Source organism: Sardina pilchardus, chromosome 6 (genome assembly GCF_963854185.1).
Source record: "Sardina pilchardus chromosome 6, fSarPil1.1, whole genome shotgun sequence".
Lineage (NCBI taxonomy): Eukaryota > Metazoa > Chordata > Actinopteri > Clupeiformes > Clupeidae > Sardina > Sardina pilchardus.
In genome coordinates this window covers 31,589,040-31,612,423 of record NC_084999.1, presented here as the reverse complement: position 1 = coordinate 31,612,423, position 23,384 = coordinate 31,589,040, and the positions used below count along the sequence as shown (strand labels likewise).

General features: G+C 43.6%; 3 protein-coding genes across 4 annotated transcripts; 2 read left to right on the top strand and 1 right to left on the bottom strand.

Moving 5' to 3' along the window:
• The first annotated feature begins 2,577 nt into the window (after window positions 1-2,577).
• Window positions 2,578-5,105, top strand: nat14 (N-acetyltransferase 14 (GCN5-related, putative)). The gene is made up of 3 exons (XM_062537828.1): window positions 2,578-2,678; window positions 3,351-3,451; window positions 3,676-5,105. Exons 2-3 carry the CDS (start codon window positions 3,371-3,373, stop codon window positions 4,441-4,443), a joined length of 849 nt encoding a protein of 282 aa, XP_062393812.1. The 5' UTR covers window positions 2,578-2,678; window positions 3,351-3,370; the 3' UTR covers window positions 4,444-5,105.
• Window positions 5,106-8,315: 3,210 nt separating this feature from the next.
• Window positions 8,316-10,759, top strand: aicda (activation-induced cytidine deaminase). The gene is made up of 5 exons (XM_062537827.1): window positions 8,316-8,527; window positions 9,324-9,489; window positions 9,678-9,957; window positions 10,084-10,199; window positions 10,326-10,759. Exons 1-5 carry the CDS (start codon window positions 8,508-8,510, stop codon window positions 10,374-10,376), a joined length of 633 nt encoding a protein of 210 aa, XP_062393811.1. The 5' UTR covers window positions 8,316-8,507; the 3' UTR covers window positions 10,377-10,759.
• A 4,483-nt stretch (window positions 10,760-15,242) lies between these two features.
• On the bottom strand, window positions 15,243-18,304 carry mfap5 (microfibril associated protein 5). 2 transcript variants are annotated; one of them, XM_062537825.1, is made up of 7 exons: window positions 18,188-18,304; window positions 17,199-17,274; window positions 17,066-17,098; window positions 16,874-16,909; window positions 16,547-16,634; window positions 16,364-16,437; window positions 15,243-16,221 (listed from the first exon to the last, which is right to left on the bottom strand). In XM_062537825.1, exons 2-7 carry the CDS (start codon window positions 17,239-17,241, stop codon window positions 16,118-16,120), a joined length of 378 nt encoding a protein of 125 aa, XP_062393809.1. In that variant the 5' UTR covers window positions 17,242-17,274; window positions 18,188-18,304; the 3' UTR covers window positions 15,243-16,117. The 2 variants fall into 2 exon arrangements, with proteins under 2 accessions (XP_062393809.1, XP_062393810.1); XM_062537826.1 differs by having other exon boundaries at window positions 18,184-18,289.
• Between the last annotated feature and the right edge of the window lie 5,080 nt (window positions 18,305-23,384).

Sequence of the window (23,384 nt, the reverse complement as noted above, 5' to 3'; positions counted from 1 at the left end):
CTGAACTCTGGATTTTTGTCAAATCCCTTAAAAAATCTTCTTTTCTATCTAACAGTATGCCTTATAGCTTGGATCACACCTTTCTTTATGACTCGCACACAAAAGGAATACAGACTGCACAAGCGTAGTGGCTGTGTGTCAGCAGGGTATTTACCGATGTGGAAAAGTGACTGGCGCTCAATGGTAATGGGAGCAACTCTTGCACACTCCCACAGACGTGGGAAACCACCTCTGTGGTATAATAAACTGTTAATAATGCGAATGAAGGATATCCTTGGTGCTTGCTTGCATTGAATGGTTGCTGTGAGTACAGCAGGTGAGATAAAGACAGTAGGCCTGTGGAAATGCGGCAAGTTTGAATTATGCTGTCATGTTGACGGTGTGTAAAAAATAACCATGAATTTTGTGAATATGTCTCTTACATTTGCTTGTTTCACCATAAATATTGATACTAGAACATAGTAATGTAATAAATTATACAGTTGATACAATAGTGTCTGTGGTGGTGGATATATCTGTGTGGTTTTTTTCATGTGAATAGTTAGCAATGTTTCAGAGACTCTGAGATTGCTATAACATTTAATTTGTCTTGGGAGTCTTAGTTATTAATATTAAGTACATTAGTTATTCGTATTGGGTGTATTATGTTGATTGCATGAGGATATTTATATTTAATTATATTGTATATGAATATACACAAGCCAAGTGAAGGAAGGACAGCAACACTCTGTGCTCTGTGCTACACACACTAGAAACGAGTAATGTGTTTTCCCCCTATAAACAGACCCCGTTAATATTTGTGCTGTGGTGTCACAAACCTCTGGAGCTTAAACCATGAAGCCTTATCTCAACCCGCCCCGGGCCAGATTCCCAGGCAGGGATTTCACCCAGCTCTGGACTGGATTCCATGCCAACTGCAAACTACTCTGAAGGCAAAAATATCTTAACAAATATTTTAGGAAAAAATGTTGACATGTTCACATATCTTTTACCTAAAAAAAGACAAATCAAAGAAGCAGTGGTGGAAATTTTCATTAGGCAGATAAGTGTGTGGGGAGCACAGACCTGGATCTCATTTAGATTTTATCACGCGACACAAGTGCGCACAGTTTTCTTTTTTCTTTTTTTTTTCACTTCAATACAAATGGGTTGATGCAAATTCCCCACACTGGTTTGATGATGTGGCTTGGCTCCACCACAAAGGATGGGATCAGGGAGTGACCAGTAATAGAAAGCACTAGAGACTCTCATTAGCTAACATTAGAAAAAAGAACAATCTGTTCCGAACAATCCGTATCAACTATATCCTTAACCCCAAACTGAACATCAATTATTTAAAAGTGTGAAAGAATAGGCCTATTTAGTCATCAACATTGTATACCATTTTTTTTATTTAGTTTAATTGTAAATCACTAATAATACAACAGCTTCCCATACAGTAGGAGTTCATTTTGCTGACTTGAGCAATATGCATATGTCAATGCATATGTTGTCATTCATCAAAGCATTACTTCCTTCTCTGGTGGATTCCCAGACCTTTCAGTATTGTCATATTTCAATGATGTCTTTTCACATCTTAGTCAGAAGCCTGGAGCCATTTTGATCAACTTGAGTCTTTACTCAGCCCTTTTTATCTGACTTGTAAAATTGGTTGGGAATACCCACAGGCTGCTGCTACAACTTGCCAGCACCTCGACAGCTGGTGGGCTCTCTTCTCTCCAGCCAAGATATCACATTTTGCTGCCCTTGTGGTACAGTACCTTCCTTATTCAGGGTGTTCAGTAGGTAAATGAGAGCAGTCATATAATAGCTAAGAAGACAAGATGTGAAGTTCTATCTGCTCTTTTGGGGTGGCACATACAAAGGTCAAGGTGAGCCCCCCATGCTAAAACCAAATTATACTGGACACCAGCGACCGTAAACCTCACGCTTATTTTCAGTTGACCATCACACCTCTGTGAAGTTGGGGGCCATCAATTGTGTCTGCCCTGTACAGAGTGAAGAAGAAACTTTCAATTGTTTTGTTCGGTGCAAATATTAGTAGGCTATTGGCTAGACTGGGAATGCATGCAAGTAGAACAATGCATGAATCTCCAGCCATAATCAAAGACCAGAATTTCTTGTCATTGCAGAAGCTTAACTTCTGATTTATTGTCACTGTGATGTTTTTAATTTTCTGACTCACAAACAGTCTGCCATTCGTGATGTTTCTGTCCAAGAGTCTCTTTGTCAGAGTAGAATAGGCTACTTCAGAAGTTTAGTGGTAGGCTCTTCATGCCTATAAGGTTATGTATGTTGTGTATGTAACCGATAAGCCTCAACACATTTTTAATCTATAAAGGAGGGCTGTCCCACTTATCCTACACAATTGCGCATGTTCCTTTAATTTCTAACATAGCCTAGTTCATGGCAGTGAATTCACTCTAAATATGGACTAAAAGCTATTCCCGTACATTGTTACACATTTTGCGTGGTCTAGAAATTTGACCCACGTTTACGCTGGTTTTCTATTCTCATCTCGCTTTACGCACGTTGACTAGTGTTTCCGTAGTCCGTGTAGCCTACGTAAAGGACGTAGGTCATTCTATCTATTGCTTATTTCAGCCAGAGCAGCATCGCTGGACGTTTTATTATTGTCTGTGGATATCCCACCGATACACCACACTTCTTCTAAAAAGGTAAGATCATCGTGAAATAAACAGCAGACTGTAGTCTATATTCTGGTGTATAGAGGTCTCTATTGTTGCCTTATTTGGATGAAAGGCTACCAGCTATCGCCCCCGACCCAACATTGTATTCGCATTTAATCATACATCGTCCGCGCGGAATTGCCATCTGGTCAAAATATCGCGTGCAAAGCACAGATATTTCAAGGATGGACTTATTCATAATTGCGTGACATGTTTTATGACAAAAATAAGGGCGGCGAGCCCACATGAAATAGTCGCACGCCATGCGCAGCCCCCATAATCCGTTGATTTCTATTGACTCTCCCGATTTTATTTAGAAGTCATCACTATGAACATAACATGACTTTATAAGCGTCACTTTGTTTTGTCTAGACGATCACGCTACATACTTTCGCAACCAGTGACTTCATTGGATACAATGTAAAGTTTTTCATCAACATGCTCGATATGGAGTTATCCTGATAAGATTACTGTACCCTCTAGAGGCAGATGGAACATAGTGCAGCTGTAGTAAACCGTTACTTTAATGTTGATCAGGGGCCTGTGAGAGAGCTGTTTGCCCCCAATAGTTGCTTTATTTGGTCAGTGTTTTCATCTGATGTTTATTAACAGGCTCTTGTTGTAATGTAAGTTTATTTCCTTTTATATGCAATTTTACAGAGAGTGTGACGGCTGCAGTCATGGTGAGGCTAGACCTGGGAAGTGTAGCCCTCCGCAGGATGAGGCTAGAGGACATAGAGGCGGTCAAAGGTTTGATAAAGGTTGTACTATCATTTAGATCTGCGTATCTCATACATATATCTGTCAGTTTTGTTAATCAAGTTTTTCAAAATTAATTTTATGTGAGAGTGTAAGACAATTGTGTGGGTGTACAACAGCTTTGGTGTCATTTTGAGTGGTATTTCTTATGCAATGAATAGTATGTCCTCTGTTGACAGTTTGATTGTCATGCGCACTTTCTGGCCTCTGTTGTGTCCCATGTCAGGAGGGCTGCGAGGGCACGGAGAACCGGCTGATCCTGCACCTCCTCACTCGGCCCCTGGCACTCTTCATGCTGGCCGTGCTCTCCTCCATCTTGCGCTGCGTCATGCACTCCTTCATCCTGGCCTTGGTCATCCCCGTGTTCATCCTCATCATCTACCTCAAGCTCACGCTGCCTCGCTCCACTGGGATCCTGGGAGCGCGCCGGCCTTACTGGGACTACGTGGGCAGCACCTACCTGGCGGAGAAAGACTCTGAACTGGAGAACCCCTACTCGCGGATGGCCAGGCCGGTAGGGGCCAAGGGCAAGACCCAGGAGAAGGCCAAGCGGAGGAAGAAGAAGGAGGAGAAGGCGAAAGAGGCTGAGAACCACGACATGGAAGACCTGCAGGACAGAGCGCGGGTGGCGGGGGAGGTGTGGGTGGCGGACAACGACGGGGAGGTCATCGCCTGCGTGTCCAGGGAGCCGGTCCACCGCTCGGGGGTGACCCGCATCTGCCGGCTGGTGGTGCAGAGCTGGTACCGCAGGGAGGGCCTGGGCGGCCTGCTGGTGCAGTCGCTCACCAACCGGGAGAAGGAGCGCGGCGCCCGCAGGGTCTACGCCCACGTGCCCTTCCCCTCCCGCGTGGGGGAGCTCTTCTTCAGGAAGCTGGGCTACCGGCTGCAGGGCGAGGTGGCCGACGGGGAGGAAGAGCAGAGCAAGGACTTCGAGGAGCCTCAGAGGGGCTGGCTGGGATTCGCCGTCACCAAAGTGTTTGTGAAGGACCTATGAGGCGGGTTGGCAGCGGGGGCTTCCAGCGCAGAGACACAAGGCAGCTGCACTCCTCTGTATCAGCACATCGTTAGCGTCTCTTTGAAGAGCAAATAAACCAGCGTGAGAAGCCTGCCTGAAATGGGTCTTGTGAAGCGGTGGCTAGTTTGCCCGCGGTGCCGTTTTACACTCAAGTCTTATGGAGAACAGCCCCTAAAGGCCAGCGCTGAGTAACTCCCACTCTATGGGAAAAACAGCAGAAGAGGAGAGAGACAAATAAGAGGGGATGAGAGAAAGCAATTAAAAGGAGGAAGGAAGGAGCCAAACGCAGACAAGATAATCAACCCCAAAGGCTGCATTCGGAGGCCCACACACACACACACACACACACACTCTAATTTGAGCTTGGTACTTCGGCCATATGTCTGCTAATGGACACCATGGCCACGTATTCCAGTGGTGTGCACGTGTGGGTCTCCAGCCTTTTGCAATGCAAGAAGTCTCGTTGAGGCAGCAAGCTTGATTGTTCTCTTATTCTCTCATTGACAGTAGAACACTCTAAATGGGCTGGGATTATCATTTTTTAAATGTATTTATTTGATTATTTATCATTTTTAAGGCTGTTGTGCATTGTGTAAAGTGTGGTGTGTAGTTATTGTTTGCTGATATTGAACTTGTGTTACACTGGAAAATACTTACATTTGTTGTTTTTTTGCCAAATAAATATGTTGAAAAAAAATATGCAGACCCTTTTAAATTTAAATGAATGGCCATATTAGTGAAGAATATTCTGTATGTACTGTACATCCTGTGGGGTTTAAACAGGTGTGTTAAAATAGCTGTGGTTTCTATGAGTCAACAGAACTTTCTCCCCCTCTCATTCTTCACAACTCGTGCCACAGTGCACCTGAGTGCACTTCCTGCTACAGTATGAGTCTGCAAAACATGAATGACTGAACCTGTGTCATTTGCAAAGACACGGCCATATACAGTATGATCATGCTGTGTACCACTGCGGAATGATGTTTACGCATTATTAGTGCTGGCTGTGATATGCAGTTCAAACACACGGCATGCTGCACTAAAGCAGCTCTGCAGTTTACATGTGGGTGTAGACAAGGTCGGAGCTAAAAGACATCATCTCAAGCTATGCACATGTGGTTATGTGAGCTACAGCTAGTCGCTCCTGTCTACTGCGCTGTGGCTGAAATGGCTCTTTGAAGTCATCATGCCCCCAATACTGAATGCGCAAACTGTAAACTAGTGTTTGTTTGAGGTGAAACACTTCACAAAGGTGCACGCATTACCTGACATGACTGTTGAAGTTTAAGTTGGCTTTGTTTATGTTAACAATGTTTTATGAGTTATATAATAATGTGTTATATTTGATAAATGTTATACAATTGAAATCCAGTAGATGAACTTAAAACTTAATGGAGATTTGTATCATCTGCTGAACAGTTATTGCATCTATATCAAATACTTCCTGATTCCATTTCATAAAAATGGGTTTAAAAGTTACTGACTCTGCACGACACATGATTTTTGGATGGCCGTTAAGTGTATTTGCATGTAAACACCCACCTCTACTATATGTAAGCAGAAGTTGTGTCTGACTTTTTCTGCATGATCACCCTTTCTTGAACATCTGCACAAGGAAGCCCTATCAGTGATGAAGCTATTATTGCCTTCAGGAAACAGATGCAAGCCTGAGGCACTGGAAGAGTAGACATTGTGAATGTGTTCATGTGTGTCTGCACATTGTGTGTGTGTGTGTGTCTTTGTATGCGTATGCCACAGGAGGAGAGAGGGCGTCTGTGTGTGTGTGTGTGTGGGAGGGTGGGTTTCGGAAAACGTGACTCCACATTTCCTGTGCCTGTTCCTCCACTTGTTTCTGGAGCGTTCGTGCTCTTTGGTGGTGGGTCCTCAGCCCTTCTAGACCCTATGATTGTGTGTGTCTGTGTCTGTGCCTTTGCAGTGAAAGTGATGTGAGACTCAGGTCATCTGTGGTGAAAACCACAGTCATGAGTAACTCTTCCACAATTCCCACAACACACACACACACGGCCGTCCATCGCACGTTCAAACACAACACACCCAGTGTCGGGCCGAGGATCAAAACACAGCCAGATGGCCAGAGTCCAGTTGGAAGGCCAGCGGAACATACCATTTTTTGGAACCAAGTGACCAAACTTGTCCGCACTGACCTCTTCGGTCCCATCTCTTCTCCCCGTCTGTCACAGGCTCCGAGTCTCCCATCCAGAGCCGCTCAGACTGTGGGATTGCAGTGAGGGAACTGTGAAGCCTGCTTGCGGTTGGAAGGTAAATCAGAGGAGCAGACAGATCCCTTCCAGATGTGTTAAATCAGATTGAAGACGCACAGACACATCACATGCCGCTGTGGTCTGAAGTGAAAAAAAAAAGAAAGGCTCTGGGAAACGGTGATTTCCCCAACCACAGGGTGCATGAGAGGGTGAGGGAGAGTCATTGGAAGCAGACAGCTGAGTGTGGAGGCTCTGTGCGTAAGGGAGTGTGTGAGTGTTTATGTCTGTGTGTCTCATAGTTTGTCTGTAGTGGTTGTGTGTGTGTGTGTGTGTGTGTGTGTGTGTGTTAGAGAGAGAGAGTGAGTTTGTATGCCAATGAGAAGGAAAAACATCGCAGTGCTCTGCAATATAATCTCTTATAGCTGGCTGTGACTCAGTGATGCCGTAACACTGGATGCTGGTGGCGAGCTCATCTCTCAGCCGAAGGGGCCCCTCAAGGTCCTTGGTTGGTACACCTCACTCTGTGTTTTGGGGGAATTCCCTGGTCTCCATAATAGCCTGGCTATGTTAGGTGTCAGATCCTGAAGCTTATTTGGGACCCCCCATGGTTTCTCCCACATTTCAGGCCCCCGGTGGGAACTAAACGAGTGGAAAGGCTGAGGGTGGAGGAAAACAAAAGGAGAGGAATAAAACAGAGAGTGTGTATGTGGGAGGCTTTCTTCTGTGTGTGTCTTAATCATCAGGGAAAACCAATGTGGTAGGTTCCCTGACTGGGTGCAGGAGGTCTGGAAAATTGTGTCATTTCCATAGTTACGCTACTGGCAGTTTGCTGACGTACATTTGTAAATAACAGGAATACCGCTCACGTCGGTACTCCTATGGGACTGATTTCTGGTCACTAAGGCCTATTGTGTAAACATGGAATTGTGCACACATTCACATTGAGCAATACTGTGTCTAACAGCTTTGTAGTTTTTCTTCATTCTTAAGAATTTAACTGATATATTAAGACAAAGTGGGTGCTATAAAGTAGCCTTAAAGTCTTCAGATCTATTGCGTAGCTCAGTCAACATCATGTGAGCATATGTCAATTGTTGTGGTCTCCGCTCATGAACAACAAACAAATGTGGGCATAAGAATGAACACCCCTGTTGCAGCCGTTAATCATGTGTGTGATGCGTCATAATCAGTAACATTAAGTCGGTGAGCCTTGTGGTTTTGTTTTGATCTTTAGTGCGCCTTAGCCCCAAAAAGATTGAGAACCTCTGATCTACTGAAGCATATACTACAAACCTGCTTTTCTAACCAAGACTAATTCTTACAGTATATGAAGCTCAAAGTCTAGTTGGTACTGTTTTTAGTATAGTTACCTAACACTCTCTCGTAACATCATTTTGACTTAATTGAATAAGATTTTGTTTATTTCAAGATGTCAAATTTGCTTGCCTTCTTGATAAGACGTCTTAAAATAAGTCAAATTCTTTTTTGATCTTCATTGTATAATCACACTTGGTTAAATGTATAGTTTTTGCAGTGTAAAGCTAACTAGTGGTAGTCAAAACTAACCAAAATGGGTAAAGCATGAAATTGACTGACAGTTGAACGTTACCTGTCAGTCGTGTGGCGAGATTGTCAGTGATATTTTCAGATGCTTGTCTCCCCTCCCCCAATTATTTGAAAAACATTCTCTGCCCAACCAGCACCCCAGTTGCTGCACTACCTGTCTGTGTTGCACATAATCTATATGTTTGCTTTGTTCAGCCGCACTGCACATCATCAGTGACTTCTGCATGCTTGGATGCACAAGTTTCATCTTTCAGAATGAAAACCAAGTTAGACAGGTGAGTTCTTTCTAAACATGATGCAGTTATTTTTGTTTTGAATTAGCAATGACATAAGACTTATTGTATTGTAACAAAGTTGTATGTCATTTTATGGCTTACCTGTAAACTAAGTTGTTAAGTTCACAGTGTCTCTAAATGAAGCAGTAAGAACTCGACTGCCCTATTTAGTGCTACAGTGCAAATGTTACACAGATGACATTGGTAATGACTTTCTCTGGTTTCAATCAAGATTTCACAACTGAAAGTGAGACTCAGGCAGAGTATTTGGGTCTCCCTGTGTATGTGTTATGGTTACTCATTATAATCTGCCTGCATGAGTAACGTTGGGGCAGGCTGAGTGATATGATGAAGTTAGGCAGTTCCAACGGGTCTTTAGTCTTCAGCTGAATCATTTCTTACACTTATTTTAAAGACATTTATGGAACTGCACCTGCGTCGTACATTTCTGTTTGATTAAAAAAAAAGTTGCGATGTGCTGATAAATGAATTGCGTAGGGTAGTAACAGGAACTGCGCTTTTTATGTTTTATGTGTATGTGTATAGCCGAGGAGTTGATTTCCCTGAAAGAGCAGACTAGTTTTCTTTGTGTCTTGCGTTCCTCATAGTGGTTACTTGATGTCAACGTCTTGCAGTTATTGAAACTATAAACCTTGTTCACTGTACAGAAATATCAGATACAAAAAAACTATTCAAAAACATCCTCTGATAACTTCTGACAAAAGGGAAATCAGATCTTTGAGCGATCACCCTAGAGTCTAAACCTCTGCACTAATGCACTCATTCAACCCATCAGCGTGCTACTGGCCCAGAAGAAGTTCATCTACCAATACAAAAACATGCGGTGGGCTCGCGGTCGCTGTGAGACTTATCTGTGCTTTGTGGTGAAAAGAAGGATTGGACCCAACTCACTGTCCTTTGATTTCGGGCACATGCGCAATCGCACCGGCTGTCACGTGGAGGTAAGTGAGGGAGCGCTCCAAGCTGAGGAGACTGAACCAAGAACTAGGACAAGGCAGATGTTTTATGTAGGCTAGTATTTGGCATATTTGGCTTTTGTCATATCTGTGTAATAACAATTATTTATCGTTTACTCTACTTTCCCCACGCGTGTCTTCATAAATCAACCAAAATAACCAACCGCACCCAGGTCCTGTTTCTGCGCCACCTGGGTTGGCTATGTCCAGGCCTGTGGGATATTGGTCCGGGTGGGGTGAGGCTGTGCTACTCCGTCACCTGGTTCTGTTCCTGGTCACCGTGTTCAGACTGCGCCCGCCGCCTGGCCAACCTCCTGTCACAGATGCCTAACTTGCGGCTACGGATCTTCATCTCACGCCTCTACTTCTGTGATCTGGAAGACAGCAGGGAGAGAGAGGGGCTCAGACAGTTGAAGAGAGCAGGGGTGAAGATGTCCATTATGACTTTCAAAGGTATGACTACATAAATGAATCTAGAAATGAATGACACAGTCACACTCTCTGCAGTAGGTTTTTGACCAGAGTGCAAGTTTGTGTTTGCTGGGGTCAATACGGTTCTCAACTTTCCTCTCTCCTCAGACTATTTCTACTGTTGGCAAACATTTGTGGCTTGCAATGCAAGAGCCTTCAAGGCTTGGGATGGACTCCACCAGAACTCTGTGAGACTGACCAGGAAACTCTACCGCATCCTCATGGTATTGTTTGCCGCAGTTCTGAGAAAGACAAAAGATAAAATGTACATGTATAATTACGTACACATTAACTTGTATTCAACAGCAATGTCAACTCTCTGATGGTTAACTTTGGTGTTTCTCCTCCAGCCCACTGAGACTGAAGACCTGAGAGATGCGTTTACACTGCTCGGACTGTGATACTCATCATCCGCAGATATGAAGATGCATTCTGAAAATTGTTGCTATGTCAAAGTATAACCTACTGGTGCTAATCCTGAGACTTGAACTTTATCACAATCACACGGAGCATTAAAGGCATTTTAGCTTTTATAGTTACCCGAGTTACAGTATATGACTTGAAAAATAATCTGTGACTGCTGTTTTTACTGAGAGCAAAATGAAATAAAATACACTGGCATGATGCACTGATCACCTATGACAATTACACAATAATAATCATACCATAAGTTTAGGTGTAGCCTACCATGTGTACACAGACAAAACAGCCAATTTAGTAAGTAAACTAAACCCATAAATAAGAATATGACGATTGAATGAAACTGAGAATGGTGACACAGATAACACAACGATATGTGTCAATGCTGACTCCCACTGTGAGCATCAGGTCTGTTCTGTCCAGAGAGAGGCTGTGATCTCTTTTTAGAGTTGTTATGTGAAGTTTCCAACAGATAATGGTGTAGTCTTGGCTCTGTGCTGAAACAGCTGTCTCAATTCTCTCTTCTTGATTTTACGAGCAACACTTTTGTGTTAGATGTTATTAGATGCTGATTGAAAAGATACATCAAATAGTTTGTATGCTGTCACAGTTTGGCCCTTATTTGAATGGTGAACTTGAACTAACTTGAATGAAGTCTTAAAGCTAATTTAATAAATCGCCAAAATCAATTTGTAATCAATGGGAAATACTTTAGCTGTAAACATTGATGGGTCAGCTCAATGCTCCCACATGCCACACTGCTAAGTCATGTCTGAGAACTATGCTTGTTGACTTTACATTTCCATTTCAATTATAGCCTCATATGTATATGTACAATGTATGTGTACTTATAATAATGGGCAAGGGTGTCATTCGGGTCTGGACAGGGGGGGATGTTGTCAACCTCAACTTTCAAAAAACAGTGGTGTTGGTTCCCCCTTCCCAACATTGTCAAGAGATGGACAATGCCAGCGATAGACACAATCAGTTCTAACTACTGACCAATGCTTCTAGCTGCGGCCTACGCGCACAGTATAGGCCTAGCGCAAGAAAAAAACGAGATTGCATAGGGAATGCAGATAGAAAGTAGTCCACTGAAACACATACAAAACGCACGCAAGTGACTGCGCACGGGAAAGAGAACACGTATGTCATCCATGGTTGTTGTGTTCTGGTTGTGGCTTGCTAATTACCGAAAGAACGACCTAAAGTTCTGGATATAATGAATGTTCTGAAAACGAAAGGAACTGCAGTCGCACAGTGCTACTCTGGAGGTAGGCCTACAGCATAGAAAATATTCAAACCGCAATATCATGCGCTTAGCTCAGAGCAATCGGCCCCAAAACGCCACCGGCCCACGAGGAATTCGTGAATTCGCCCGACTCTCCAAATTACTACTCCGTTATTGATCAAGGCAATGAGGATCAGTGAAGAATTCTGCTGTTGCTGTCTCAGCAGACCAGAAGGTCCTCAGCGTGCAACTGACGTGGCTGGCTAGGCTCATAGGTTGGTGGTGAAGAAGAATGCTTAATCGTCAGCTAGTTGAGCAGTGAGTGATTCTATGCTTTTGGCTGACCTTTACAAAATATGACTGCTGTGTAAATCATCACATTGAATACTAACACCAAACACATCTGCCTTTCACTCAAGCACACCAGTGTTTGTGATAATGGCAATTGAAGCACCAGCTGTCTCCACGCCACACTATGCTGAAAATCTGGACTGATAGGCCCGTCACCACTATAAGGTCTACACGAAATGTTCTTTTTAATTTCTGTTTAAAAACACTTCGTTTTTTCGGTTACCTATGGCCATGTCCATTTCCCCAGTGAGTTCAATGTATTCATGCAGATAGATAATAGGTGGGGTAGCCTAACTGTTAGGCCCTATAAAGAGCCTACATTTTAGTTCCAAGTCCTTTACTAAGCTTTTAAACTCAATCTTTTAAGATTTAACATTAGTCTTGGGAGTCTGCGCTTTATTTCATCTGCACAAGAGGCGTGATCAATGGGCATAGTGCAAATGACTCTGTACCTTTTTGATAATCCTTCAACCAAATCAGACCAATGATCCGGATGCGTCTTTTGGATAAGTTTGTGATTGGACCCAGAAGATGTGGACAGGAAGCAGGAGAGGTAGATGTGCAGGTTTCCAACCTGAGCTGCAGGGCGAAATCACTGGCAGATCAGGCAGGGTTTACCCAGCCTAGAAAGGACCCTGACGTTCACCCAAATCTGCATCATTTATGTATGAAGATCATCTTGATTCATGAGCACTTTTTTATTGTTGTGTTCTAAGAATATAGTTTCCTCGTCTTAGCTCACATGATAGCATCATTACTGTAGGTATAAGCTTTTCGGTAAAGATGGGTAATGGTGCACTCTGTTGAGTGTTATTGGCTTAGGCTAGCAGTGCCAGGCTAGATATGATTAATTAGCCGAATTCAAAAACTTGTCCCCAAAATTAAAGGTTTAATGCAAATTGGCAAAGATAATATGTACTTAATTTTCTGTTTGGCGGCTGAGCCACTGCATTTCAATTGGATGTGAGAGGCAAATGAAATTAAAATGGCTTTTGAGGCTTGGATTGAAAGTGTGAAGTGGTGAAGTTATGCGAATATTGATTAAAGTAAGACAAAGAAACACATTTCCCTTTTGAAGTGCTCATTCATGGCTTCATCACCAATTTAGATTGGCCATCATCTCTACAGTCCTCTTCATGATTTTTTCCTCTTATGTCCCCTTTTCACACATCTTCCAAATTTATATTCATTTTATGTATGCAGTGAAAATAAGTAGTCTATGTGTAATTTGATACATTTTCATATGGTATGTTTGACATTATCATGCGTGTAAAGTTATGACTCAAAAGAGAAAGTGTTTCTGGTGTAGCAAGAGTAATTTTCCTTTGGATTCTGTGCTCATTCCCAGGAGAGGCTGACTGACATCTTCAATTGGTTCCATGCATGTCTGGGAGGGGTTTCTTGGTTTCGCGTGAATGTCTCACTGAACCTTGAACCTCATGGACTACTGAAATGACGTGTTTTGACCAAATAAATAGACAAAGGTTAAGGTATGCCAATTTTGTTTTTCAGTTGTACACTAAGCATCTCAGACAGTTCCTCACCGCTGTTTAGATCTGGGTAAAACCACAGCCAGGCCTTTGCATCCCATGAGGTGTTGAGCGCCCTCTTGAGGCTACATCTTTTAGTGTACCAGCCTGTGTTTTTACATTACATGCAGTCTATCACTGTTAGCAGAGCCACTAAAGACTTCAGAGCTTGATTCTGTAAGGCATTGTTGACTTTTACATTGACAACAGTCATGGGTTTCCATATGTGCTATAATGAGATTATCACCTAAATGGCATCCTATTATTGTAGGTGTACCCCAGCTCATATAATTCATTGCAGTACTGTGAAGTACTGAAGAGGTTAAATATCTAACTGATGATATTATTTCAGAATGTTATAATAACTATAGTGCGCGCGTGTGTGAGTGTGTGTGTGTGTGTGTGTGTGTGTGTGTGTGTGTGTGTGTGTGTGTGTGTGTGTGTGTGTGTGTGTGTGTGTGTGTGTGTGTGTGTGTGTATGTGTGTGCGTATGTTTGTGTGTGGATGTGTGTATGTGTGGGGGCGGGTGTGGGTGGAGGCCAGTGGTTCTAATGTTGTTGTGAGTTTGGTGGTGGGAGAAGTGTGTACAGAGGTAGAGATCTCAAAATAGCGTTATTAGCCGAGGTGAAAGGTTCACAGCGGTTTCCCCAGAGCTTAATCATGGCAGCAGAACAGTGCGACATGATTAGAATTCTCGCCCGAAGCACAATAGCTGGTCTGTGTTCGTCTGCTCAACAACAGTCTTTACTCACTGTCCCTACCGTAAGTCGTGTTTCTCAGCGAACCCTGGGAGGACCCGTGCAGGGATGAGTGGTCTGGAGAGTCCTTGTTTGTGTATCACTCATATTCACATGAAGGAGCACACTGTATGCATCGTTCTGGTAAACATTTTAGTCGCTTCACTCTGCGTCATGACAGAAGTGGTCATTGTGCCTGGAGATGGGATATTCTGGCTCCTCCACATATTTAGAACACACTAATACGCACACTGACCAGAGCAATATATAGTCTTCTCTTTCCATGCTCTCTTTGACCTTTTGGTATCACACAGGCTTGTCTTTATTCTTAATTTCTAAACACCGAGCTGTTCCAGTGCTATCATAATACTATGGAATACTATTTGGGATTTTGGAAACCTTGAGCATCAGCCCAAATAGCTGTTTGACATCGTGAGAGGATATGTGTTTGGGGTGTGATCCAAGATTATACATTCATTTTCAAAAGTTATAAATGTGCATGTCGGTATTATTTTGAATATTCAGCACATGCTGAATACGTTTTTGTTCATTTCTTGTGGCGGCGAGCTGCTCTGAGGCCCTTATTGTAATGATAGTATATATCCACTGACACCTGTGTGTGTGTGTGTGTGTGTGGTGTGTGTGTGTGTGTGTGTGTGTGTGTGTGTGTGTGTGTGTGTGTGTGTGTGTGTGTGTGCTTGTGTGTGTGTGTGTGTGTGTGTGTGTGTGTGTGTGTGTGTGTGTGTGTGTGTGTGTGTGTGTGTGTGTGTGTGTGTGTGTAAAGACATTTGAACCTCTCCACTGACACCTGTGTGTGTGTGTGTGTGTGTGTGTGTGTGTGTGTGTGTGTGTGTGTGTGTGTGTGTATGCTTGTGTGTGTGTGTGTGTGTGTGTGTGTGTATGTGTGTGTGTGTGTGTAAAGACATTTGAACCTCTCCAAAACATTCAAAGACATTTTGTATTTTTCTTGGGCAAAGAACAAAGACAATTGGAGGCATGTTTCTCTATTTTAATTTATTTTTCTCACCTGTCTCATCTTAGTGATGAAGATTGGTGTGTGGAGATGCATAGATATAATGTAAAAAAAAAGAGTTTTTGCAAAAAAAAACTCTACATTGTACAGTTATGCAAGTATATGCAATCAACAGTGAGACACTTCAACATTCAGTATCGTAACAAAGTGCACTGCTGTTGTCAGTGTAAACATGAGAGCATCATCTAAATAACATAGTGATCCCTCACATGTGTAGGCCTACATTCCACATATAATCAAAAGTGGTTATTATTTAAAAACAAACAAATAAACCAACAGACAAACAATAAAAGTGAGATAAATGGTTATACAATTGTTTTGTTGGTCAGTTTAGTGTTCGAAGGAAACAGCTGAGCTTTCATCCCAAGTTTAATATGAATTTGAGATCATTTGAATAGAAAAACCCGACCGTAAATGCTTGTTGTGCGAGTCAAATAATCAATCAATTCATTAGAGGGATGTGGATCAACTCCCGATTCACATTTGGCACAATGTGTGATGGAAATGGGCTTATTTGCCTAAATCTTCATTTGTTGCTGTTAATGTTGCCTATACAATCTTACGTATTGATGACACAGCTTCCCAGAGCTCCCCTTTTTTGATTAGGAGAGTGTTCATTTTTACTTTGCAGAACACTGTGTATGGATAACACACACAAACTTACATTTTATCTAGTGGAATTTTCATGAATGTGCTTAAAATATGTAAACCAGTTGGATGGAAACCCAGCTAGTAACAGTAAGCAAGTTAGAGGTTTTGAGATCTGTTCTTCAGCCCTTCCCTTACTTCACCTCTCTCTCTCCTCTCTCCTCTCTCTCTCCGTGTGGCCACCCTCTCTCCATCAAGCCTTGTTTGCCCAGGTTTTTGGGTTTCCACGACGACAACGTTTTTTAGTTGACCTCGTGAGTCTCTTGGGCCAGCCAGATTTCTCCCTGCAAAGCTCCGCTGAGAAAGAGAGAGAAAGAGGAGCGAGCGAGAGAGACACACACAGAGGGAGTATGGAAATGGAGTGAAATGGACAGGGGGTTACTGGTTCAGCTCAGTCATCTGTTGCTTTATTATCAGAACACAACAGAGACTCACTCACCCTTGAGCAGTTCATCCTGTTGGCAGACCGTGCGCACACAGATCTCTTTGTTGATCACATAGACTCGAGGGAGGCTGACAGAAATGGGTACAATGAACTCATGGGGCAAATGCAGCTGAGGAGTGCAACTGAGAGATGGAACATGTGTGAATGTTGTCCACCGTGTGTTTCTGTGGTAACTACCTGTAAAGGCACAGAGAGTGGATGCATCTCTTGATGGGCCGGTGGACTGAGTACATCCTGGTGCAGGGGTACATCTCCTCCCTGCAGTCTAGCAGAGGGAAACAGACAACAAAGACCTGTGTGATACGTGCCAATTAACTCATCGTGGTGACATGTTTGATTTTTACTGTGTGGTTTCGTTTCCTTGCTGTAGTTTGAGGTTTTCCAATAAAATATGACCGCAAAATGCTATGAATTTCACCTCCTCACTCACACTCTCTGTCTTACACATTCAGCATCCGTGACACACACACACACACACACACACACACACACACACACACTCACCAGATGGCTGTAGGTCCGGGACATTTGAAGGTAACTCTGCCACAACACACAAATACAAGTTGTTGGGAACAACATTACGACTCTTACTCTGCCCAGTTAGCCCGAGCCTTAGTATATACCAGACTATCAATGATCCCGTGATTTAAAGCTTGTAAACAAAAGAGACATGCTTTTGCAGTGACGCAACTTTACCAGTTTGTTGGGCGCGGACAACTGCATCTCGCGCTGTGGGAGAAAGACAATTAGAGGTTTATGTGACGAGGAAAGTAAAAACGTTGTCATAATACCGTAATTAACATAATGATTGTTTTAGTCTTTGGGTTACCATGGAGACAGCACAGCAACAAGATGATTGGGTAGCTGCCCATCTCTCAGATATGCAGCCAACCAAACTTTATGAGCTGTACAACACAAGAGGTAACCTAGTCACTTTGAGGACTTAAAATCTCTCTCTCTCTCTCTCTCTCTCTCTCACACACACACACACACACACACACATAGAGACAAATTGGCCTATAGCATGATCATTCTCTTTTTCCATGACCTATAATTTGGCAGTGACAAGACTTGATCCTAGCCAACTGTCTTTCTACAGTTCAAACTGGTCGTTTTTGCACAAACCTTCCATTTCTGTAACTGTATGTGCATGTATTTGCTCTTGTAGTCCAACCTCCTCTCCTACACTATTCTGCTCTTTATTCTCCACTGACATATTGTCCAGCATGTTCTGTTAGTTGGAGCCTGGAGTCCAAGACATGAGTTCATGCAAAAGAATGTGTTTTCAGGCGCAGTGCACACTTTGCACGCCCCCCCCCCCCCCCCCCACCAGACTTTTCTCAGCCCCTCGAACTCTCTCAGTCGAACACACAGAAGGTTCTCTGGCTGGTCAGTATTAGAGTATTGTTTCAGGAGTTTCTCCATTTCGCTTCCTGTCCAGTCCAGACACTGAATTAAATAAAGTAACAAGACGTTAAACAGTTGCACACGCCCATGCCTGCACATGCGTCTCATTCACTGCAGCACAAAAAAACTGGCTGTGGATGTATGTTTTTCTCCCGCATCACAGTAACCAGTGATCTTTCAGTATGCCATTTTTTTTAATCCAATCTGAGTCAGACTCGTGGCTTTTTGTCCTCGAAATGCATCTTGTCTAGTGGGTGCCCAGGACTAACTTTTCTTCCTGCTTTTAAAGGGTTGCTTCATTCCTTATTCATCTCCTTTGCATTTCATCATGCTTTCATGCATCAAAACATGCACTATCACACGTCTATAGCGTAAACAGCAGAACGCCATTAAAACTGTTCACATACTCACAACTGTTCTCTCTCCACTGGCACTCTCTCCTTTTGTTTTCTGAATCTTTTGTCTTTTCTCTTCCCCCTGTTTCCTTCTCCTCCTTCCTCCTCTCCCTCCCTTCTTCTCCTCTTTTTCTCTTCTACATCCCTCCCATTAAACTCCCCCTTTCTCCCCCCTCTCTCCAGATCAGTCTGCTGTATGATTTAAGAGTAGAGACTCCAGACGTGCTCCAATTCTTCAGGGGAACATGTTTAAGAATGCAGATCTCGCTCCAATCTGGGATACTTAGGAGCTGCACTGCTACAGTGGTTTCACTTTTCAAACTAACTGATATATGGGATATCTCAGGGTTTGCCTGTTTATATGTGGAATGTTCACATATAAAACAGTCATATTTAAAAACAGAGTCCATAATCCCTTCGCTGCAGTTATGACTACCCAAAACATTTGTTTAACATTTGTACAAATCCTCCATCAATCAGGCATGTTGCTTACATTCTTTCCCACAGCTTTAGATTCCAACTCTGTGTCTAGGTGCCATTCAAGTAGTGAACACAAATGATGCCCAGCAGTTGTACAGCAATTGAACTGAAGCTTTTAAGCCCTTGTAAATCTACTGTGTGGGGAGACGGGTGACATGCCAAGCAGAGGAGAGACCGAAGGTCATTTCCATGACCACCAGGGGGAGACTGCGTGTCACTGTTGAGAGACTCTGAAGGGTAATTGCTTCACCCCGAGCAGGTGGTGCTGTGCTTAAATCTTCCCATGCGGTAGGTGGCGACTTGGAAGAATGCTAGCTATCGCGCTTTCTTAGTAACCTTAAAAGGTGCGCTGGCTCCTGTGTCATCTCCCTGTGCCAGGGCACACTGACTAAGCATGTCGCCGGCTGCCTCTGGCTCCCTCTCCTACGGCGCTCTCCTTTGTCCGACACGTGCGCACGGCTCACCTTATCCATATAAATGACAGCGCAGACAGAGCCAACAGGGAAGTGACTAACTTGATACTGCGGAAAAAAACAACAAAGCTTTGAATAGAGATCAAGGCCCACACTTCAAACTGAACAGTGAGAACAAAAGAGGGCGATCTTTTCTTAGCTGTCATCTGTGGCATGTGCGTGTCAGTCAGCCCCTCTGTCTCTCTCCTGTGTGGACCTCTCTTTGATCAGAAGAGCCCAATGGGCCGAGGGGAGGGGGGAACCCGAGTGTCTGATTCTCATGGTGAATTTGTCAAATATAAATATTGCCGCGCATGCCCGCGGAGTCACAGACTACAAGTGGCATTTGGACGGCAGGGCGGGCGCTCAGGTGCCAGTTCAAAGGGGCGCTCACTCATCACAGACTTGACATAACGAGGTTAGAGCGGCCTGCTGTAGGGAGCGGAGCGGGTGGCCTAACAAGGTCGACAAAGTAAGCAGTGGGACAGAACTGATGACATCCTGAGTAATGGAGCCCCGGAGGGACAGGGGGGCGTGAACCGAGCGCCCCAAAAACCAGAGCGGATCACGAGCCAGGACCCGGGCCAGAACATGTTGACCCAAGCCCCGGTGCTTCGGTCAGCAGAGAGAGGTGTGCAGGAGAGATGACCTGCGCTGATGTGGAGCAAGAAACAGGACTGGACAGACTCCCACACGACCCCATTTGGCTGGAGAGAGAGAGAGAGAGAGGGATGGGGTGGCTGTGATGGAGGGGGAGAGAGAGATGAAGATTGATGTAAGAAGTCCGAGAGCTTGAGTCGTGAGGAGGGGCGGCTCGGGGGGGTGAATGAATGCCAACTCATAAACACTGGATAACCGCCAGACTTGTTTATTAGTCAGGGCATAGTTTCCCTTGCTGCCCGGCCCTCTCTGCTCTCCAGTGCTGGCCAGGAGGCTACCCCAGCATTCTCTCCATATGAAGCTTTTAAAAGCCTCCAGAGATGCCTCCAGCTATACTGCTCCAGTCAACTTAAATATGCTACTTGGCTCCTCTGTGCGTCAAAACACACGTGCATCAGAGGCTTGTGTTTCTCAATGCTGAAGTGTCCCCCCCCCCCCCCCCCCCGAACCTCTTTTATACACACACACACACACACACACACACACACACACACACACACACACTTTGCACACTCTCATTGTTCATATTCATGTCACTGTGTATGAGTTCATCTGAATCTAGATCAAGCTAGATCAAGTTACAGCTTGCTTGTCAGTCCTCCAGTTGTAAAGAGTTAATTTGGGACTTTTAAAGATCTCACAGCTGCCTGCCTGACTCCGATATGATTGCCGATTAAACTGTCCCGATCTTAATAAGGACTAGATATCATGTGCCTGACTCGGAAAGCTTGAGAGACCCATCAGACTGGATCGGCGACCCATCATTTCAGTACCTTGCCTGCATGTGATCGGGGTATCAGCTTTCGGTAGCCAGGAATATTTTATATGCTCCATCTGCTGTGGAGTGTGCATTCATCTTTACATCCACTGATCTGTGTCATTTCATTCCAACCAATGGAAATGTTTGCTATTCTAATCAACCTGCAGAATTTCCCATGTGTGATTGATGTCCATACACTATCCTCACCATTCTACTGTATTGTGCTCTTATTGTTACTGTCTATTGTGTTTTTACCGAACTTGGCCATGCCACACATATGCAGAAGTTCTACTACATACAGAATTTGGGCCTGTTGACGTTTGTGTTTAGCACACATTTTAGGTAATCCGATCGCAAGTGGTCAGCCGAGACACATTGCTGCTTATACGTGTAATCAAGGTGTCCAGCCAGAGACGCTGTTGACCTAGATTCTGCAATTGCCAACATCACATTCGTGAGACACATTTCAAAAACACGTGTAGGGGTAACTCCCCAACTTATTTTTGATTGGGAAGATTTGTTTAATATGTTGTATTTTATATTAAATGAAAATGTATTTGCATCACTCCATCTAGAAACATGCCCTATGATGTTTGTGATATGATGGAAGAAATGACTGATTACTGATTAATTAATCATTTAGATAAGCCCATTTTCGTATTGTGTGTTTTTATTATACTTTTAGTTGGGCAAGTAAATTACTTTCAATGACATTTCCTCCACAACCTTTTTTCTAATGTACTCATGGTGGTTTCTCTCTAATGTTTTTGATATCTTACTCTGTTAATGCCAGTTGTTAACTGTTGTTAGTTGTGCGTTAGCTTAATATAAAAAAAACACAAATTATGAAATTAGATTTCTCCACATCAGAGTCAAAATTAGAATCAGCTTTATTGGCCAGGTTTGCGTAAACAAACAAGGAATTTGACACTGGTTAATCTTTGTTCTCAAAATACAACACTCAACAATAACATAAAGTATGACACCTATAAACACAATTTCACATTAACTTACTTAACCTTTATCTTCCTTTTATTACCACCTATGGTCACTCTTTGTCCAGCCATGTCATCCCATTTGGAGTGGCTATTGCTATGGTCACTAGGACAGTGACAGTAACAGTAAACCCAAGGGACAGAGCTTCTATTTACAAAAAAGAACAACAGACATTTTGTAATGTATCATATTTAAACATTTAACTGAAATAGGCATAATTATATCACTTGCACATGAATTCTACATTATGTGAATATTAACTTTGAAATGAAGCAAGGTTAACGATCCAAAGTCTGCCAAAATGCCTGAGCCATTGCATTTTTTCTATAAATTCCTTTTAGTGTGAAGTAAGTGTGACAAAAACAAAAAAGATGAAATGCTTTTTCTTTTTTCTTTACCATATCCGGACTGTAAATGGTTGGTTCCAACCATTCAACGAACCAGCTGATTCTAAGACCACAACTCTTCAGCCAAGTGTCTGCTAATTTGTGGAATAGATATAATAATCTGAACGTGTTGCCTTAAATGGTTTCGATCCAATGAGTTCAGGTCATTAGCAATTACCACTACTTCTGCACACGTGCTTGAATTCAGGCTTTATGACAGGTCTCAGTTCCGTTTGCATTGCATTTAAATGAGTGACATTTTCATCTGATCTCAGGTTACAGTAGGCTACAAATGAGTTTTATGACTGGCAGCGGTAGCAAGTGCAAGGCTCTGGACCGTATATTTGGCAAAGGCTGAATCTCATAAAAAAGGGCCCGAGTCCTGCCTTTAAATACGAGTCTCCTGGCATCAGTGGCTGAATATGAGACACTATAATGTGAATTTGCATCCAAAGTGTAGACATGCCAAGGCTCCAGTTCTGTAATTAAATTCTGGGACAGTTGTAATGTTAGTAGCTAGCAATTCTGTTGATAGGATTGCTTGCTAAGTTCCCCATGTCCCTGGGCCTCTCCTCACTGTCAATGAGCATGTCTGTCTTTCATGCAGTCCATTCATCTCCGTCTGTATCGGTTCGTTGTCCTGTCCGTCCCTCGGTCTATCTGCCAGAGCCTGCTCTGGATTTATGCCTGGTTCAGCATCTTAGGCTGGCTGGCACTCTCCTGTTTTTCCCCTGCATCTGTTTCGATTTGTCAGATGATTGTGCAGTTGTCCTGACAAGTGGACTAATACACATGCTCCCTCCTGCAGTGGTCAATTGCACATGCAAACACAAACACACACACACACACACACACACACACACACACACACACACACACACACACACACCAACGCATATGACTCTGCGAGGGAGTTTTTCGTTTCCTAGAAGCAGAGCACACCAAACAACAATAACTGGATGGGATCAAAAGGGGGTGGGCTGCCTTGTCCCAGGGGAGGGGAGGGGGGATCAGTGAAAGTGTTACAGGCCATGCAAACATACCTCGTGCACAGGGCACACTCAGCACATATGAACACACAGCTGCTCCTATCAAAAGGCACCAGAGATTAGAGAGAGAGAGAGAGAGAGAGAGAGAGGAGGGAGTGGAGAGACAAAAAGGGGCAAGGGAGTCAATGAGAGCGTGTGTGTGGGGGGGGGGAGAATGGAGAATGGAGAGAGACAATGCAATAGAAAACAAGGTGATGGATGGGCAAAATATTGTAAGGGGGGGGGGGTCGATGTTGATCAGATCTAGGTCTACAAATACAGGATTGCTGAAGTACTGCTGCTTAGTGTGGGCCAGAGAGAGAGAGAGAGAGAGAGAGGAGGGAGGCCATGGAGAGGACAGAAAGGTGTTGATGTGTGGGACAGAGCAAATAGATGAAGAGAGCTATTTATAACACCATCCAGAGTGCTGGCCTAGCATGGGCCTCATAGT

What these genes read in the sequence shown, in the direction of transcription:
- nat14 (XM_062537828.1), top strand. Translation starts at nt 3,371, where the DNA reads ATGGTGAGGCTAGACCTGGGAAGTGTAGCCCTCCGCAGGATGAGGCTA. An exon ending in CGGTCAAAGGTTTGATAAAG is followed by an intron (nt 3,452 to 3,675) that starts GTTGTACTATCA and finishes GTCCCATGTCAG; the next exon opens with GAGGGCTGCGAGGGCACGGA.
- aicda (XM_062537827.1), top strand. Translation starts at nt 8,508, where the DNA reads ATGAAAACCAAGTTAGACAG. An exon ending in GCACCGGCTGTCACGTGGAG is followed by an intron (nt 9,490 to 9,677) that starts GTAAGTGAGGGA and finishes AACCGCACCCAG; the next exon opens with GTCCTGTTTCTGCGCCACCT. An exon ending in GTCCATTATGACTTTCAAAG is followed by an intron (nt 9,958 to 10,083) that starts GTATGACTACAT and finishes CTCTCTCCTCAG; the next exon opens with ACTATTTCTACTGTTGGCAA.
- mfap5 (XM_062537825.1), bottom strand. Translation starts at nt 17,241, where the DNA reads ATGGGCAGCTACCCAATCATCTTGTTGCTGTGCTGTCTCCATG. An exon ending in GTTGCTGTGCTGTCTCCATG is followed by an intron (nt 17,099 to 17,198) that starts GTAACCCAAAGA and finishes TTTCTCCCACAG; the next exon opens with CGCGAGATGCAGTTGTCCGC. An exon ending in CCCGGACCTACAGCCATCTG is followed by an intron (nt 16,635 to 16,873) that starts GTGAGTGTGTGT and finishes TCCCTCTGCTAG; the next exon opens with ACTGCAGGGAGGAGATGTAC.